The following is a 19,373-nucleotide window of genomic DNA, read 5'->3' as shown; positions in this document are numbered from 1 at the left end:
AGACAACAAAACAACACAAGAGATGCAAGACAACCACAAAGCGAAGTGTCTCCTTCAGTTTGTTTGTCTTGCTCCTGTGGAGGAGGCGGGGGCCCGTTACATGTCTCTGCTCATGGGTCTGTTGTCCCACAATACGTCCATGGACCTACATGTAGTTGTGGGTCTCTTTACAGAACTGAGCGATCCAGCTCCTTCTCAGACTTTAGCTTTGTGTGCTGTGATGGTCTGAGGAGGTCTGGGTGTCAGTGTTCCTGTCAGGGTGTAACAGCTGGAGCTGAGAGGTTTTATCTGAGCTGCATCACAAAGCTCCTCTTCTCGTCTCCTCAGCCTCGTCAGTCTGAAAATGACTGAGGGATGTGTGGTGGGCCGGGAGGAAACTCCCTTCACCACAGTCCTGCTATCTCTGTGGGAGTTCATTATACACACAGACTGACCACACACACACACACACACACACACACACACACACACACAAGCACGTATTATATGCACGATACACACACATGCAATTTCTAAATTTCTAGTGAGAGATTATTACAAAGACACACACACACACACACACACACACACACACACACACTGGTGGGCAGATGTGTACACCATTCACCGCACTATAAACTAACCATCATGAATATGTTTCTGTGGACATCCCCTGCCCCACCCATGCAGACTGACTCCCCGACAACCTTCCACCCACAAGGTGTGTGTGTGTGCGTGTGTGTGTGCGTGCGTGTGTGTGTGTGTGCGTGTGTGTGTGTGTGTGTGTGTGTGTGTGTGTGTGTTGGGGCCAGCGATCGTGAGGCGTGCCTGATGTTTGCGACACTGAACTCCTCACCGGACAGAGCAGTGAAACCCACTGTGGGGTCACAGGGTCAGTGTGTGTTTGGGGTCGTCCTACTATCACATGGACCACACACACATGTTCTGCACCTTCACTGACATTATGTATTCTCTAAGCTGCACTCATCAATATTTCATACAGCTAAATGCTGCAGCAGCGAGTCACTGGCTGTGTTTGCCTGCTGAGACGTTTGTGTACAGTGAGTCGATCTGAGCTTTGCTGCTGTTTTACCGACCACAGCTTTGCAGTTTTAGTTCACTCTCTCTTCTATCATCAGCCTGGTTTCAGGCTCCAGCAGGAAGCTGTCAGCAGAGAAAAGGCTCTAAAAACAACTTTGTACAGTCCAGCACCAGACTGTAGACTAAGATCGTCTATACGTTACGTTAGCAACTCGTCAGTGATCACAGCGAAGCATTTAGCAGCTACAGGGCCAAATATTCCCCTATTCAGAACAAGGAGAGGAGAGAGAGTGAATACTAAATGAATGCTAATGTTGCTCTGTGTCTGCTGGATATGTGAATAGACATTTAACTTAAGCTCTATAAGGTGATAATCTTTCAGTGTTGTGTTTATAGTTTGTTGTGCTGCCCAGAAGTGTTGAAATAAATCTCCTAATACAAGTTTAATCATCACTAGTTCTGAGTCGTAACCCTGTAACAGCTCTTTGGAAAATTGTCTATTTTCCAAAAACATTTGTTGTTGTTGTCTATTATTATTTTCCACCATAACAATCAACAGTGTACACAGCTGTTCCTGATTGTGAACTGAATTGAAATCGACACTACAGTCAGAGTGTTTGTGTTGTGTTTCACTGGCCAAGAAAAATACATGAACTCACCAATAACCACAAATAATGAATCCTAATTCTCTTAATTATACAAATTGAAAATAATTAGTTTTTACTGTGAGTTAAAGATCTCAGGCTTCGTGCTGACCGCGCTACCTCACCTCCTCTCGTGACACTCACTGCAGCTAGAGGTCAAGGGTTACTTACACATTAACCATTAACTAGACTCTGCTGTCCTCTACTGGTGAATTTGCGGTACGACATCTCACCAGACTTTGTAGAAATCTTTATTTATTTTGTCAGTCAAAAGTACATTATCCCCTAGAACACTCAGTAAAAATGGCCAAGTCGTTCACATTAAGGCCGGGACTCTCTCATAAAATTGTGAGGCAGCGTTACAGTCGACAGTAGAAACAGAGAGGAGGGAAAACCCTAAAACCACATTGTTATAAACCAAACCAGCCAGCAGATACCAACAGGGATGCTGATACGTGATGGTGTGAAGTCCCTTTGAGTTGGAGGTGTTGAGCCCAGACAGGGAGAGAGTCTAGTGGTGCTGGAGGAGGTGTAAACCACCGTTCCTCCGAAATAATAAAACTTCACTGTTTGATCTAAGAGGTCAACTCTTGTCACAGCGAGCGTGGGGGGGGGGGGGGGGGGGTTGTGCAGTGAGGACAGCTCTCCCGTCACAACGCGGCAAATGCAAACAGACGAGGAAGAGCCAACATAAATTAGGAAAACTAAAACACAACAAACAGATGAGCTTTGTTCTTCCCTATTTACAAAGTCTTATTGAACAGGAATCTGACCAGAGCATCACTCGACAGGTGGAGCTGTTACATTCATGAAACTCATTTAAAACAAAAGAAAAGAAACAAAAAAAATAAAAGGACCAAATGGAGAAACTTCTGGTCTTCCACAGGTTGAAAATTGTTCAAATGTTGGAAGTGGACTTTCTTCTTCTTCTTCTTCTGACGTTCAGCAGATGTAGTGAGTGAGTGTCGACAGTGTTTGATCTAAACGCTTCACTCAGGTATAAACAGGTGAATTTGGTTTTTTTAGAATAAACAAAGGGGGGGGGGGGTAGAAAGTACAACAAAGACATGGCATCTTTTCCATTTGTACATTTTCAAAATAAAACATCTGCAAATCGTGCCACTGCTGACAAGATGTGGAACATTAAAAAGTAAAAACCAAAATTGGGTTCAAGCCATCCTGAGAACAATCTGAAAATAATAAATACACCCTGGCCAGAATTATGGAGCACGCTCCTGTTGATTGAACATGTTGTGAGAGTGTGTGTGTGTGTGTGTATGTGTGTGTGTGTGTGGCAGATAACTCAGTCCAGGTTGTGTCTGTTGGTGTGTTAGTATCCTTGTAGTCCATTGTAAACCTTCTGTACAGAGCCCTGCTTCAGAAGATTCCTGATACCTGCAACACAATCACAACTGTAAACAACAACATCTCAAAGAAAAAGGGGGTTTGTTTGGGGGTTAAAATATAATTACACTATTGTATTATTGTATAAATGTATATATGTCTCAGTTACTTTTTTAATAAGGCATAATTATTATAAAGTCTGGTTAAAAAGAATTGAAATATAAAAAATATTGCATATTATGGGAAATATTGCGATATTATCGTATATTGGCAGAAGTCTATGACCAAGTCACAAATCTATTATCTTTTTGGTAACACTTAATTTGACTCTTCCTATTAACTATTGATATGCAGTATAACATTATGAATGGTTCATAACAAGTTATAATGTGGTTATAAACAGGTGCAAGTGTTTATTAATGGATTTGTTAACAACTCCAACTTTCCTGGCATTTCTCTTTGGGAAATTAATCTGTCGACTTTAAAACAGCGTCTTACTCCTTTTAAAACACTGATGTTAACTCGGACGTTCAGCTCCAGTGTGGAACTTTACATTTAAAACACTGTAATGCACCTATAGTATCCTCCTTGTCTTTCCTCCCTGCTTGAGTTATGAAGTAAAGTAACTTTTCCCAACACTGATCCTTTCAGAGCAAACGTCTCAGCACCTCCTCCGTCACTTCCTCCGTGCTCACCGTCTTTCTGCTGGTCATCGAGCTGCGTCTGAGGGAACTCCACGTCGAAGGTGATGATGAGGGAACCCCGGATGTTGATGTTGTCAAAGTTTGGGAGACCTTCTCCCTTCTTCCACATGCGAGCACCAGGTTTAGTGATCTTGTCTCTCACTATGTGGACCTGTCGGGCAAAGAAAGATGCAACTATTCAATTCAACTGGAACATTCAATCACAAACTCCTCTTTGTTTTGATAAAATGAAACTTCAAATATAGTTTTGTTTTTGTTTTTGTTTTGAAAACTGTAAAGAAAACTTTTAGAGCAGCTCTGTAAAAAGAACATGTTTGTGCTGAACCTTGTGTCCGTCCAAATGTACGATGTCCATCTCAAAGCCGACCAGAGCCTCCACCAGGGAGATGGTGACGTTGGTGTACAGGTCATCTCCTCTGCGCTCAAACACGGGATGTCTACAGAGAAAAGCCCCGTTAGTATCTCACTAATCAAATCCTGACTAATATGTCCTACGTGACAGACACACAACAGCAGTAATTAAAAAATCTTGTTCATACTTCAACACTTTGATGCGGAAGCGCAGATCTCCAGGCTCGCCATCGATGTGAGGTTCCCCTGTGGTCACACACGAGACAGTAAGACCAGGTAATATAATAAAACAAACTCATTTAATTGACATTCGGCTCCATGTAAACTCACCTTCTCCGATGAAAGGGTACTCCATCTCATCTCTCACTCCCTGTTCAATTTCTACCTCCAAGGTTCTCTCTTCATTCACCAGCCTGTGGTTGAGAAGACATCATGGAAAACGTGTTGTGAGTAGCCACCTCTAATATACACACAGCTGCCAGTTTATTAGGTACACCTGCTGCAACTACAAACTGCAGCCTCCAACATGATCGTACTGTTGAATCAACACAAAACAGCTTCCACAAAAACATTAAAACCTTCATGAAGGAGGATTTACTGCAGGCTGATCGATCCAATAAATAATCTAATAAATGATCCTAATTTGTTATAGTTGAATCAGGAACACAGTGAAGACTGACTGTGGATGTTTTCCTTGGCATGTGCAGCTAATGTTCTAAATCGTGAAAATCTAATATTTTTAAGTTACTGTGTTAAACAATGGTCATAAAAATACTTGTTTGTGATTGGCCGGGACAGTAGATGTCAGTTAGGTTTGTATAAAAGGCCAACATCATTCTGAAATCAGTGTGTGTGGGCTGCTGGATTGCCATAGCAACAATACTCAGAATTACAAAGCTTACTCCAACTAAACTAAAGAGGGTTAAACTGATAAAGTAAATAATAACTTTTCTGTTGTTAACAGTGGCCAGATGCAACTAAAGAACTATATACACACAAAAACAGAAACGTATACAACCATCACTCCATGTACGCCTGCTTCTGATCTATAAATCTCAATCATCGTGGAACTGTTCACTATAAACGGATGCAGACGAGCCCGCGAGTATCTGTTTGCTTATCAATACGTCTGGCTGCTCCACTGATCATCAGACCAGTTTCACTGACTGTGTCGTGTCTGTGAGGTTCTCCAACAACGCCAGCTGTCATTACACGCGACTGTTTCACAGAGCTGTGGCTATTTATAGCTCCAAATCAGTTTCAACAAAAACTGAACATTATAACCTTCATGAAGGAGGATTCATTCCAGGACTGTTGGATTAGACTGCATCAGATTTAGCTACTAATAAACTGACAAATGGGTGTGAATGAGTCATCCTTATTTAATAGTGGAGTCAGGAACACAGTGAAGACGTAAAACTCACTTCACTGAAAAATACTGCAGCTCTTGTGACTTGGATTTTGCACTTGGCCGTATTGTGTTTTCGATTAATATTGCAATTAATTGTTCAGCCCTGAAGTCAAGTGATATAGATTCTCCACAGTGTGTAAAATCAGTCGTCGGGTGTGTTGCGTGCTCCCAGCAGGAACAGGAGTTTCACCACGAGCAATCGCTTACTTTACATTGGGACACTCGTCGCACACCGTCTCCTGGGTCATCTGGAAGCGTCCAGGTCCGAGCTGCGTCGTCCTCATTTCCTGTCTGCAGTTGCACTTCCTCTTACCAGGAGCCTCTTTAGCTACAGGCTTGTTACGCACAACCTGTATGATGGATCAACAAGATCTGCAGTGTGAGAACTTAAATGATCTGAAATTAAGTCTTTCACACACACACACACAAACAATTGTAACTAATTACATTTTTGCGTTATAATAATTGTTGATTCAGAGAACTGGATTTTCTCCTTACCTCCACAAAGTTCCCGGAGTACACCTCTTCCAGCGTGACCTCCAGGTCTAGTATTATGTCATTTCCTCTGGGAATGTTCCTGTCCTGTTGCTGTCGGTTGCCTCCAAACATGAACCCAAAATCCCCAAAGAAGCTACAGAGGGAGGGAAGGAGTGACATCAATAGACTCACATATGATCTCTCAAAATGTGGGAAAATGTGACCAAATTATCTGCAAGGCTAGATGTTTGAATTTGCTTTTGTGTTTTGGGTGGACCAGCCCTTTAAGTTGACCTTACATTAGACATTTAGCTGCTAGAGTGAACTCTCCCACTGCCCATCAGTCCTGTAGAAAACCACCTGAGCTAATGACACCAACCTGGAGAAGATGTCGTTGTGTGAGCTGTGGTGACCTTCTTTGAGCCCATCTTCTCCGTAAGCGTCATATTGTTTCCTCTTCTCCTCATCCGAGAGCACCTACAATTAAAAACACCAGCTTAGTCACAGAACAACCAAAATCTAAAGCGTTTTTAACTCATTTCAAGCAGCGTGCGGAACCAGAACACGACCAAATGCAATTCTACACACGAATATTACCAAACACACATCACTGGCTGCTACACAACCACAAAGAATCATGTTTCCACCCCCATGCACTAACGTTTGAAGAAAGTTTCTTTTTTTAATCTAGTCTCTTTGCTGAACTTCAAAAATCAACAAAATGTGTAATTTGGACAAACTTTTACATACAACTGTAGAAGTGTAAGTCATACTGTATTTTACTATGTTGTCATTTATTATGTGTTTATAAAACAGCTGCCACTTATGAGTAACCCGTGGCTGTGATGTATGTGAAGTACTAAGAAACTAAGTATGTAGGTATGTAGGTAGGGCACTTTATTAATCCCATGGGGAAATTGCCCTGTTGCAGCAGGTGCTTCACATAAATCACAAAAACAATGAGGCAGGTAAATAACAATCAATGCAATAAATGCTTAATTCTGCATGATAACTAAATATACTAAATAAACTATAAATATAAATAGGGACTATAACCCATATATACTGGTAATATAATGCACTATACTACACTGTATTATAGTACATACACACTTAAAATGCCTTTATAACAGCTGATAACTACATTATCCCGTTTTTATTAAACGTTTACATACTGCTAACAAATATTTAAATGAAGTGTCACACTGACATTTAAACAGTTTATAGATCCACTCCCACAGATCCACGTCTGGCTTTACTGAGTGCCAGCTGAGCAGCGTAACAGCCAATCAGATGCAGCCACACAGTCTAGTCGACCAATCACAGCGGCAGTACCGTTTCTAACAACAACCAAATAGCCAGCGTACAAAAGACTTTTGTATCGGTGCTGTTTCCCAAACAAAAGCTGCAACACGGTTTCCTGTCAGTTAAGTAAAATACAACGACCTTTCTAAGGGAAAATAAACGACCCCTCCTTCACTTATCACTGACACCAGCACAACAACGACAGCTACAGTTTACACCCACCTCATAAGCTGCACCAAGGTCTGCAAACTTGTCTTGAGCTTTTGGGTCGTCCTGGTTTCGGTCCGGGTGTAACTGGAGAGCCAGCTTTCTGTAGGCCTTCTTGATGTCCCTGACTGATGCGCTCTTGCTCACCCCCAAGATCTTGTAGAAATCTCGCCTACATGAAAGATGGAAGATGAGAGAGGTTACGCAGAGGCACCTGGAGCTGTAGCTAACACTGCTGTTACTTTTAGCCAGCCATCTGCACGCTGTGGGCTTTAATTTGAGCCCAGATTTTTAGCCTAAATATGTTTACACTGGAAAATTAACTACGCCGAATTCACCATTAGCAGTTCCTGTTTGCTACGTGTCATTGAATGAACAGCTAACTATCACTGAGTTGCTTTTAAGCGGAAGAAAACTTTAAACTGTGCCGATTCTCAGGCAAGTTCTGGAGGAGCTAAGGACCATAGCTAGCTACAGCCGGTTTAGTTTCTACTGCTTCGAAGGCTAGCAAGCTAAGCTAGCTAGTCATCCAAAACTATGAGCTGAATGTAAACGTTAAATCCGATAACAATAAAACAGGATTGCTTATTTGCCAGTAGCTCGGTGTGTCAGGCTGCTCCACACATGTAGAACAGGTTTAGACCAATCACAGTGAAACATGTGTACCAGCTGGCGATGCTGTTTCACCGCTGTGTCCGAGCACAGACACACTTACCCCGCAAACACCGCCGTGATGACATACAGGAGTAAACAGCACACATTGCACAGATTCATCCCTTTGGCAGCCATAAGTCAGATCCACAGTATTTCTAAAAGGGAGCAGCGAAAAAGACAGCCGGCTTTTGAAGGTTGGATCCCGCTGCCAGTCCAGTCACAAGCCTTCTTCCTCCTGTCAGGGAAAGCCCTCCCACTGGATGTCTGTAAGCCCGCCCCTCGGCCGAAGCCCCGCCCACTTTTAAAGAAACACCTCCCGTCCTTTCTTTGAGTATCGCATGAGATATGATGTCGGCCCACAGCGCAGGCTGATGCCGCGTTCACGTCATATCGATTACATCGTAATTATGACTAGCCGAGTGAGGGAAAAACGTTGACGTCAGCTTCCGGGTTTTCATTCCCGAGTCGGGGACATCAGGAATTTCTGGCACCAACAGTATCTCCAAGTCATGGACGGATTAGGACACGATGGGCTCTTGGGCACAGACATGTCAGAGCCCACCCAAGAGGCTCCTACATTTACAGTTACATTTATTTTTAACATTTATTAGCAGATTTATTCACATTCAATTAAAAACAGTAAGGCACCCAAAGTGAAAACAGGACTATTGTTTGCAGTTGTTTTGTGTCTTTGTGGTTGCTTGGAAACTCTTTGAGGTAATTTTGTGTTTTTGTGGTAATTTTGAGCATCTTGGAAGTTTTTACATGCCTCTTTGTGGTTGTTTTGCATCACTTTGTGTTCATTTTGCATTTTGTGGTTGTTTCACGTCTTTTGTTTCACGTCTTTTTTTTTTTTAAATATATATTTTCATATTGAAAGCGAAAAAATGAAAGTGATTGAGAAAAAAAAGTTTCTCTCTAGCTGTAGATAACATTTGGTTTTAACGGTCATTAGTTATCAGTTGTTGGAATAAAGCCGAAGTTTCTGTTTGTGAAAATCACAAAAATTGTAAAAAAAAAAAAAAAAAAAAAAAATCAAAAAAAAAACAAACAAATAAAATAACACCTAAATAATAAGATAAAACAAAACTGTTAAATGTGCTAACACTTACCATGGCTAACACTCCCCAGTTTGAGCAGTGTGGTGGCCGTTCTTCCCATTTTGCCGACATGACTTGAATGCAGCTTAAAGCGCGCCTCCGAGTGCTGCGCGCAACAGATGTCACATCAGGTCTGAGCGCAGAGGAGGCGCCAAATAGGAAGAGCTACAGATGTGAGTCTGACTCTCCGGTCCTCCGCTAACCGCTACAAACCGCATCGACAGGATTCATCTTCACGTCACTTATGTTGGACTCGACCCGCGGATCCAGCTGCTGCCGGGACGAGGACAAAGGCTGAAAGTAAGAACCAACCAACCGCAGTTGTGTCTCCTTTGCTAGCATCTGCGGCTAACGGCTGCTAAGTTAACGCTGGAGGGAATACTGTTGTAAAGTTAACGTTGAAAGGAAACAACGATTCTCCCGCCGTCAGCTGCCTTTTATATACATAAATACATAAACATAGTTAATGTTTTCACTATTTTATTTTCTGTGTGACTGTGTTGTTTGAGCTGAGAGCAGCTTAGTTAGCCAAAGTTTTTATTATGATGCCAAGTCAGGTGTTGATGACATGAACAGCAGCTGTTGTCATGGGAGCGTCACAGCGTCACGTATGTTACAGGAAGTGTTTGCAACCCTGTTAAACATATAACGAGATGTAAACAAGACTTTTTGTTATTATCACGGCTGTGTACTTGTGTTTTCAGCCCCATTATAGCTGGTTGTTGAGAAAGGCTGCTGCTTATACTGAAGATACTCTTGTATATCAATGTATTATGTCTTCAACTTCCACATCTTTTCTGTTTCCCTTCTCTTTAGACATGGAGGCAGACAGTGTGAGCATATGGCCACGCATGGAGCCCTTTTTACTGGGCGCCCTGCAGGTGAATATACTTTTACCTACTATTTAATCTAATGATTTTATCCAGTGGATGTAAATAACTGGAGTTAATGCCATTGCAGGTGGCCCCCTCCTCCAAACTCAGCTTGCACTATCTTCGCAAGATGGCGACTTATGTGCGAACGCGGGACGGCTGCTTCCCCATTCTGGGCTGGCCCATGTGGAGGCATATTGCCTGTGGAAAGCTACAGCTCCCAGAAGACCTTGCATGGCTCTACTTTGAGACCTTTGACATCCTCGTAGGTCACACCCCAGAGGAGAGGCTGGAGTGGGCAGAGTTTCTTTCCCAGTGCTCGTCCAAAATCGAGCTGGACCAACAAAGGAACAAGGTGAATAATGGCTCAGTGTACCTAAGATTGTAATCCTATCTCATCATCCCAGTTCACCTTTTTGTATCACGTCTTCCTCCTTCATGCGGCTGTGGTGCTCATTGCCCCAGGCAGAGGTTTATGTTGTAACAGGTGCTTTCAGATGTGAGCAGGAGCTACTCATTGATATGTGACCCTGGTTTCTGCTCTTTTTCCTTCAGTTGTCTGTGGACACACTGCAGTTCCTCCTCTTCCTCTTCATCCAGCAGCTGAACCGTGTGTCTCTGCGCACCTCCCTGATCGGTGAAGAGTGGCCCAGTCATCATCGTACCCGCTCCCCCTCCCCATCAGACCGAGAGGCCAAGACCAGCTCTCAGAACAAGGTCCCTGTTACTGTGAAGGACAAAAGACAGACTGATATCATTGTTGCATGTTTGGCATTGTTCTGTACTTCTGATTACTAACTGCCACCCAGTGAAAAGTTTAAAGCCCAATTGCTGTTGTCCTCTGATGTGCCACTCATAGTTCTTTTTCTTTGTTTGTGTTTGGTGCGGCAGAACTGGGACGATCAGGCCCACCTGTCATTTGTCCAAAGCCATCTAGCTGAGATTCTGGAGCTGCTGGTGGAGCCAGGACAGCTGTCACAGTCTGGACAGGCCCTGAGAGACTGCCAGGTCTGAGCACACATCCTGCCAGAAAACTTACAGCAGCTATAATAGATATTTTAACAAGAACAGTACATCAAATGTGAAATTGGTCGCTCATAGAGATGAATCTACAGAGTTTTATAGTGAGTGTTAGCTCATTGTTCAGTGCAGATTTAATGAGAAGCCTCTGAGAGTAAAAAATACTGTGACGTCTAATCTCCATTACCTCAAAAGCAAAGCATGTGTTACTTTTTAATCTGTGCTTAAAGAATAGCTATTGTATGTTTTGTAGATACAATCATCTGTGTTTTGACTGAGATAAATTTCTAAAACAAACTATTCAAACATTTCATGCACTGTGTCTGACTTTGTTATCTTTTATCAGATATCGCTGGATGCTGTGCGGAGCCTGGGTCTGCTCCTGGAGGGCTCGGTTTGTCGTGGCAAAGCCGTTCAGCCCGTCCACAGACTGCTGACCAAAGGTCCGCTCCAGACACAAGCTGGCTACTCCACACTCAGCTGCTCATTCCCCCTGCACAAGCTTCTCCTGTGTCTCCAGCACAGCCTCACACTCAACCCCTTCGGGATAACCGCCTGCCTGCACTCAGGCAAGAAACTAGCCTGGGCTCAACAAGGTATCCTGTGTATGCTAAGTGTGTCGGCACAGTCATCCCTCTCTCTCTACCTGTCTGTCTGCATTTTTTTGACAGTGTGTGTTTGTGCATTGTAGTGGAGGGGGCCATGAAGAGAGCCAAAATAGCAAGGAACACCCACATGGCTCCACCTGGCAGTAAGATGGTGCTAATGTCCCAAGTCTTCAAACAGACTCTGGCTAAAACCTCGGACAGGCTGACCGGGGCCAACATCAAGATCCACAGATGCTCAGATGCATTCATATACCTCCTCTCACCTCTCAGGTAAGTTCAGCTTCTATTAATATAAGTTGTGTTTTTGGGAAACAGTTCGTCTGTCATGGTTTTCGTTGCTCCTCCAGATCCGTCAGCCTGGACAAATGCCGCGACAGCACCGTGGTTCTGGGTCCCGTGGAGACCAGCGTCCACATCCACGGCTGCCAGAACGTGCGGGTGGTGTGCGTAGCCGGCAGGATCGCTATTGGAGCATCCTCGCGTTGCACCCTCCACGCCTTGACGCCCACCCGCCCCTTGCTCCTACCTGGAAACACAGACATTACACTGGGACCCTTCCACACTTTCTACCCCTCCCTGGAGGATCACATGGCCAGCGTGGGGCTGGCTGTGGTCCCCAATGCCTGGGATCGACCCCTGCTCCTGGGGACCGAGGGCATCGTCAACCCCTCGCTCAATGCGTCGTCCAACCCGGACCCTGCCTGCTACCGCCTGCTGCCCCCGGCTGAGTTCCACACGCTGGTTGTGCCTTTCCAGATGGAGGGCGACACGTGTGAAGTGCCCAGCGGTCTGCCTCCTCCGTACCAGGCAGTGCTCGATGAAAAGCAGAAGAGAATCCAGAACTGGCAGAAAACTGTGACGGAGGCTCGGCTGAACAAGTGAGTCACAAATCAAACACTTAATCACACCATCATTAATGAGTGGAACCATTTGATCTAATAGAACTTAAACACCTGGGGCCGGTTGCACAAAACACCTTAAGTTAAGATTTCCCGTAAAGTCTGAGGTAAGGTTTCCTTAGAATAAAAACACTCACACAAAACACTTTTAAGTTTCATCCTCAGTGTTCACTTAAGTATTTAAGGTTTTCTTCTTATCTTAGTCACTTAAAGTCAGTTAAGCTGTTGCACAAAAGACCTTAGCAATCAAAGGAAAGAAGGTACGTCAGACTCTGTTTTAACTGCAACTTGGCCGAGTTCATAGTGATAAATAAAGAAAATGAATCAGTTCCCAGGAAGAGTTCCCCGACCGGGACACACCCTGAACGATGCAGTAGAGTTTTACTACTGTAAATGCCTTAACTTTGTGACTAAGGAAACCTTTTAAGAGGTTCTGTGCAACACCCTTAAGCATCTCCCTCGGCTAAGGAGACGGTAAACCTTAAGTGCCATACTTTAGTAGAAAACTCAACGAGCACACTTAACTTAAGTGTTAAGTTTCTTTTGGGAAGCTGGTAACATTTAGTGAATGCACGTGGAACTGTTGTGGTTGAGACAGAGTCAGACGCATAATACGTTTTTTTCCTTAGTTTAACTGACTTTAAGTGTAAGACCAAGATTAGGAGAAAACATTTTAAGGGAACCTTAAGGAGAAGACTTAAGGGTCTTTTGTGCAACCTGTTTTTATTTCAAGGAACCCTTAACTCAGACTTTAAGTAAACTCTTAACTTAAGGTGTTTTGTGCAACTGGCGCCTCATCATCAATGCATGTGTAAAAATAAGTTTTATTATTCCATCATCCGGCGCTGTTTTAATGAGTGGAAAGTTATAACGGAACAGCCATTCCAGAAATCAATCAGAAAGTGAGTCAGTCACTCAGCTGGGGAGATATGATGGAGTCTAGTGGAGGCATTAGTGTCAGAAAACTGGCTGCAGGGGCTGTAACTCCACCTGACCCTGACAGCACAGGAACAGCAGGGATTGATTTCTATATTAGGATATTTTAACACTAATCTCTCTCTTCCACATCCCGCCCTGTTCCTGCTGTGTAGTTTCCCTCTGTTGTTTTTCTGTAGTAACTGATTTCTCGTGTTTGTCCTGAAGGGAGCAGAAGCGTCAGTTCCAGGAGTTGGTGGAAGTCAAGTTCCACGAGTGGCTTCTGGAAACGGGGAACAGGCAGGAACTGGACAGCCTCATCCCAACCACGATAGCCTCTTTAAAGGACTCCAACGGGCCTGCGACGGACACGCCCCGGGTTAACGACACCAAACACATGAGGAACGGGCGGCCAGTGAGACAGTCACCCATGGCTTGTTGAATTGTTGGGTCTCATAAATTAGTGCAGCACGACGGTACGAACACACAGTCTGCATCTAGTATTACTGACATTTACTGACATTTACTGACATTACTGACATTACTGCAAGTATTACTGTACTGTTCGTTTGTGGGTTGATTACGACTCACTCTGACAAGTCTGGAGCTGTTGATCCAGACTTGCACAGCAACTTATGTCCCACTCATTCTGGAGTGTGGAGCTGGCATCGGCTGCTTGACTGTTCCTGCTTAAGAAAAGGCAGCTATTGTTATTCTTACTGTGTCGAAGGCGAGTGGGGAGTGGATTGGCATGTTGTAAAACCACATCTTTAATGGGAGGTGTAGACTTAAAGAAACACACAGGTCTGCGAAGTCACCACCAACTTTTAAAGGGACACATTTTTGAACAAGCTTGGATTTGGGTTTTACTGCTTAATGAAATGTTTTGGACACAGACAATCTAGAAGGTTGGAGAATCTGAGGAGTGACGAGGCTGAGAGATCTGTCAGACAGGCCCTAAGATATTTTCTCTTAATGTAATGATAATTCTCCAAACGTGCATTAAGGTACATAAAGAAAATCCTGTGTAAACTCTAATGTTTCTACAGGAATTGCAGGAACATTAACTTGCAGCACTGGTGACCATGGGGGTTTCAGCTTTAGAGGAAGCTGTGGCTCATTGTGGTGAGTGCTGTCTGAAGTGTCACCATTTTCTCTCAAACTCTGCCCACATGTAAAAAACTACCTGCTAATTACAGTAAAAATAAATAAATAAAAATAATTTAGGGAAGTAAACATACGTGCATTTAAAGATGGAGAATGTAGATGTTTAATAAATGCAGCACTTTGGGTTTTAAGGTCACAGTTACTGGCTCAGGACGTAGTATTTTTCTGTGTTATTACAATATGAAAAATTAGCAAAGAAGCATTTTTCCATTACGGAGGAAACGAAGAAATATTAACATTATTTTTTTTGGGACTAACTGCAACGTCCAAACATAGACGGGAAGTCAAATTCAGCACTTTGGGTGTGAAGGTCATGTTAGTGCACCTTGGGTTACTGGTTCAGGACGTAGTCGAGGGGAAGTCAACAACCTGTAGCTCCAACAACCTGTTCTCCACGCTCTGAACCTCTCAAGCATGTTGTATGTTCTGGCCACACCTCGGGTGTAGGTATCACTGTCTGTGTTTCCACCATCTGTCCAAAGGAAATATTTGCTCTGGCATCACTGACTCTGATGTGGCCACAGGTACAACATGAAAGCACAGCAGCAGATTTTCCTGCTCTGTGATTTATTGCAGACTTTTCCTTTTAATTTAACAAACTTCGGTCAGTTTGCAGAACAGTCGCTAAATACGTTTATTTTTGTATGAATTCACCTGTATAAATATGTATATTTGAGCTTTTTGGTGAGAATATTTTTCATAAATCGACATTTCCTCCAGGACCATTTTTAACCTTTAACACCTCCCTCACTTCTATTTACAGCACGCATCAACTGAGCTGCTGCAAGTGTCGTCAAGGCAGCGTTTTATAATTAGTTACAGGAAGATGAGAGAAGTTGCACTTAATAAAAACATGTTGTTAAAATATTATTTCACATTAAAAAATCTAAATGCTGGAACGTGTTTCTTCACTTTCATGATGAAAAGTGGTTACACTTTAAAACGCCTTACTGCTGTCCCTTACTTTGAAAACTTACCCTTAGATTTACACACACACACACACTTTACTATTTGAAGAGCACAATGTAGTTGTGATTGTTAAAGTAAAATAAATAAAGTTACGTCCTTCTTATTGGTTTGATGTTTTGATTCTGTTTTTACTTTCGGACGCAGCAACATGAACCGAACTGAGAGAGAAAGGCATGAATCTTACAAATGGTTCAACTGGTAGTTTTATTTTGTTGACACTGTCGTGAAGGTGTTAGTTACATCATATGTGTCAGCACTGAGGTCATATTTAGAGATGCTGTGGTGGACTGCATTATATTCAGATGCGTTTCTAATACGCTGCCCCTTCATTTATACTTTAAACAGGAAGTCACATCGAGATCGAGATCTCATTTACAAGTGAGAACTGACAACAGAAAAATAAATATCATCAGCATTAGCATATTAACTATAAATTCAGATTTGTATTTACATAAACAAACAGTGTAAATAAACCACTGTTTATGGGAAAGTGGAACGTCAGCTTTGGATTTGTAAACAGTAACTGCTTAATTGTAACCATGGCGATTCTTCCTCAGGCTGAGATCCAGATTTATCCATGATGTCATTGCTGTGTGACCACTGAGCAACGCTCACCCTTGGCTTTTGCACATGCAGTACACTCAGATCAAATGTGCGGTCTGGACTTCCTGACAAATGCATTTCCTGGGTATGACATCACAGTGGTTAGGATGAAAAAAAAAGGGGGGGGGGGCTTGTCAAAGGGGGTTCAACGACACCAGAGGACTAATAATAAAATAAAAATATTAATTAATAAAATTTCCTACAACGGCACAAAAGTAAATGAACTACGTGAATCCTTGTGCACACGTGAATGTAGCTGAACTACCTGCAAGCGTCTGCAAAATGTAGTTAAACTACTAATTTAAATACATGTAGTTCACGTCTCTCCAACACTGCAGATATGTATTTATATCATCGATCAGTGTTTATTTAAATGCATTTAAATGTGCATTGAAATACACAACCAGGTAGACAATAAGATGACAAATTATAAATGCATTGTGTACGACAGTTAAAGAGAAGTATGTAAATACAATGCAGTCGAGTCCATCACCACATTTAACTGTGACGTCATTAATAAATTTGTAATTGAATTGAGACGTTTAAAAAAATGTCAAGAAAAACTGATTATAAACTTTGTAAAGATTGAATTAATGGCAGCGCTGTTGTATTGAATTGCATTCGTTTGTTCAGGTGTACCTAATAAAGTGGCCACTGAGTGAATAATGTGATGCATTTATAATCACAAGCCTGAAATATATCAAATAACTGAAATTAGTTGCAGAATGAACAACTTTAATAGTAAAATGCTGTTTAAAATGGACACAGTAATAATTACCCAATACACAATAAAATATATGTGATGTATAAGACAACACACACACACACACACACACACACACACACACACACACACACACACACACACACACACACACACACACACACACACACACACACACACACACACACACACACACACACACACACACACACAGCCTTTACTTGAGTGTGTCTGGATTCATCCATAAGGCAGAAATAAGTCATGAGTTGGCAGGTCCTCACCAGGTGGGGGCAAACTGGTGGAGCTGGCATGAGTAACATGGTGCGAGAGGGGGGTGGGTGGCGTGGCGTGGCGGTGGTGGGCACTGGACCCAGCCAGTAGAGAAAGTGGGGGTCAATGGACGCTTACCATGCCCGGCCATTATGCCGTAATCCTTCCTCGCTTTTCTGGAAAAACTGAATAGCACTAGAATCACTGACTCAATTTTTGGATCTCATTTTCATGACAAAGCGATTGTTCCCCTTTCACCTCCACTGTTGCTGTTTAGAAACGTAGGAAAGCTGGGGGGGGGTATAAAAGGACCGGTGAGGGGACATCGCAATATCGAGACCTCAGGGGAACCAACACCACCATCACCACCATCATCACCATCACTTAACATCACCAGGGCCATCCCACACATTACATCCAAGATGGGCAGGGTGAGTGGAGCCTGGCGTTGACACACGGTCAGGTAACACTGTGGCAGGAAGCAGTGAAGTCAGGCGTCTCTCTGCAGGGATGTTTTCATGTGGTTTACAGGTCAGGAGTTTCCTGCAGGAGTAGGTGTTGATGACTTTTACTCAGGTGGAGGTTAAAGCTTCAAAACAGAAATGTACGAGATCTAAGATGGCCGTGTGTTCTTCCCCAGATCGTCTTCTACGAGGACAAGAACTTCCAGGGCCGCCGCTACGAGTGCGACAGCGACTGCTCAGATTTCCACACCTACCTGAGCCGCTGCAACTCCATCCGCGTGGAGAGCGGGGCCTGGGTGGTGTACGAGAGGCCCAACTTCATGGGCTACCAGTACGTCCTGACCAGGGGGGAGTACCCAGAGTACCAGCGCTGGATGGGACTCAACGACCGCCTCAGCTCCTGCAAGATGATCCACTTTGTAAGTCAGACATGTGTGCAGATGTTTTCATTAACCACCACCTGCACAAACCTAACTGACAGTAAGATCTCTCCTCTGCTGTGAGTCACGAGCTGATGAAAGCTGCAGCGAGCGCACGAGGAAGAGATCACGTCAAACAGATCATGCTTTAGCGCTGATGCTACCAGTGACTGCAGGGCTTTGTCGATGGAGGCCGATACGTGGGTCAGGCTCTGGTCCAGCTGACCCACAGCCTGAGGCGGAAACCACTTTCATACAAAAATCAATATCGTTAGTACAAGCCGCACGTGTCCAGTGTTGTACTATTGCAAAGGGACGAAAAGCAGAATGCAAACACTGAGGGACGGTGTTTGATTAAAGTCGGTTATCTAACTGATGTGGAGTTCAGCACGACGCTCCAGACACTGATCCATTTACAAGCATTTAATAAGTGGTTTATACCTCCGTGTAGAGCCGCGTCCACAGGTGACGGTTTATGCTGCTTAGAAATGCTAATAAACATATTTTCCTTTTGTTAGATGCAAATCTCATCTCCCTATATATCCCCCCTTACCCTTTTCTCTCACCCCACATTCCATTCCCATTCCTCCCCACCCCCCTGCACTAACTCCCACCTCCACCACTCTCCACCCGTCCTCTATTTTAACCATCTACTACCTGCTCCCCTGCTGTCTGCCTCTCTTCTCCACCCCCTCCCTCCCGTCACCCTCCAGACCAGTGGGACCCTGTACAAGATGCAGCTCTATGAGAAGGCAGACTTCGGGGGCCAGGCCTTCGAGGCCACAGAGGACTGCCCCTCCCTCCTGGAGAAGTTCCGCTGGCGGGAGGTCAACTCCTGCAAGGTCTTCGACGGCTGGTGGGTTTTCTACGAGCACCCCAACTACCGCGGGCGCCAGTACTTCCTGGAGAAGGGGGAGTACCGCAAGCCTGGCGACTGGGGTGCCATCAACCCCACAGTCCAGTCCTTCAGGCGCTTCACTGAATGATTCACCCTCCATCCAAAAACATGTCAAGACTTGCTATAATCCATGTCAGGGCACTTTGAGTCTCTGGACTCTGATTTTCTGAGGTCTCACAAATAAAAACCTGTCCAGCAAGCTGACTGACGTTTAAAGAGTCCTTTAATGTCTCATTGTGTGTCCTCGCATTCTTAAGACATCCACACTGCAGAGCTCAGTAACAACTACATCTGGTCTGAGGTCAGTTAATCTGCATCATCCAGGAGG

At 43.7% G+C, this 19,373-nt stretch overlaps 3 protein-coding genes across 3 annotated transcripts; 2 read left to right on the top strand and 1 right to left on the bottom strand.

Annotated features, from left to right (window-relative positions):
- Positions 1 to 1,901: 1,901 nt before the first annotated feature.
- On the bottom strand, positions 1,902 to 8,370 carry dnajb11 (DnaJ heat shock protein family (Hsp40) member B11). Its single transcript, XM_056389076.1, has 10 exons — positions 8,179 to 8,370; positions 7,479 to 7,635; positions 6,331 to 6,428; positions 5,973 to 6,105; positions 5,682 to 5,824; positions 4,394 to 4,476; positions 4,252 to 4,309; positions 4,038 to 4,149; positions 3,704 to 3,863; positions 1,902 to 3,059 (listed from the first exon to the last, which is right to left on the bottom strand). The coding sequence occupies exons 1-10, from the start codon at positions 8,250 to 8,252 to the stop codon at positions 2,995 to 2,997; spliced, it is 1,083 nt and encodes a 360-aa protein (XP_056245051.1). The 5' UTR covers positions 8,253 to 8,370; the 3' UTR covers positions 1,902 to 2,994.
- A 469-nt stretch (positions 8,371 to 8,839) lies between these two features.
- Positions 8,840 to 18,036, top strand: tbccd1 (TBCC domain containing 1). Its single transcript, XM_056389073.1, has 10 exons — positions 8,840 to 9,517; positions 10,034 to 10,098; positions 10,178 to 10,444; positions 10,645 to 10,806; positions 10,981 to 11,097; positions 11,456 to 11,705; positions 11,801 to 11,987; positions 12,065 to 12,595; positions 13,760 to 14,007; positions 17,905 to 18,036. Exons 2-9 carry the CDS (start codon positions 10,036 to 10,038, stop codon positions 13,971 to 13,973), a joined length of 1,791 nt encoding a protein of 596 aa, XP_056245048.1. The 5' UTR covers positions 8,840 to 9,517; positions 10,034 to 10,035; the 3' UTR covers positions 13,974 to 14,007; positions 17,905 to 18,036.
- crygs2 (crystallin, gamma S2) lies at positions 17,687 to 19,148 on the top strand. Its single transcript, XM_056389519.1, has 3 exons — positions 17,687 to 17,695; positions 17,854 to 18,147; positions 18,861 to 19,148. Exons 1-3 carry the CDS (start codon positions 17,687 to 17,689, stop codon positions 19,131 to 19,133), a joined length of 576 nt encoding a protein of 191 aa, XP_056245494.1. The 3' UTR covers positions 19,134 to 19,148.
- The last annotated feature ends 225 nt before the right edge of the window (positions 19,149 to 19,373 follow it).

The sequence above is a fragment of the Seriola aureovittata genome, chromosome 11, assembly GCF_021018895.1.
Source record: "Seriola aureovittata isolate HTS-2021-v1 ecotype China chromosome 11, ASM2101889v1, whole genome shotgun sequence".
In the NCBI taxonomy this organism is placed as follows: Eukaryota; Metazoa; Chordata; class Actinopteri; order Carangiformes; family Carangidae; genus Seriola; species Seriola aureovittata.
The sequence above is the reverse complement of the archived record's forward strand: the minus strand, read 5'-3'. Positions and strand labels throughout refer to the sequence as shown.

What these genes read in the sequence shown, in the direction of transcription:
- dnajb11 (XM_056389076.1), bottom strand. Translation starts at nt 8,252, where the DNA reads ATGGCTGCCAAAGGGATGAATCTGTGCAATGTGTGCTGTTTACTCCTG. An exon ending in ACCTTGGTGCAGCTTATGAG is followed by an intron (nt 6,429 to 7,478) that starts GTGGGTGTAAAC and finishes TTTTAATTGTAG; the next exon opens with GTGCTCTCGGATGAGGAGAA. An exon ending in CACAACGACATCTTCTCCAG is followed by an intron (nt 6,106 to 6,330) that starts GTTGGTGTCATT and finishes CTCCCTCTGTAG; the next exon opens with CTTCTTTGGGGATTTTGGGT.
- crygs2 (XM_056389519.1), top strand. An exon ending in CCTGCAAGATGATCCACTTT is followed by an intron (nt 18,148 to 18,860) that starts GTAAGTCAGACA and finishes GTCACCCTCCAG; the next exon opens with ACCAGTGGGACCCTGTACAA.
- tbccd1 (XM_056389073.1), top strand. Translation starts at nt 10,036, where the DNA reads ATGGAGGCAGACAGTGTGAGCATATGGCCACGCATGGAGCCCTTTTTA. An exon ending in AGGCCCTGAGAGACTGCCAG is followed by an intron (nt 11,098 to 11,455) that starts GTCTGAGCACAC and finishes ATCTTTTATCAG; the next exon opens with ATATCGCTGGATGCTGTGCG. An exon ending in TACCTCCTCTCACCTCTCAG is followed by an intron (nt 11,988 to 12,064) that starts GTAAGTTCAGCT and finishes TTGCTCCTCCAG; the next exon opens with ATCCGTCAGCCTGGACAAAT.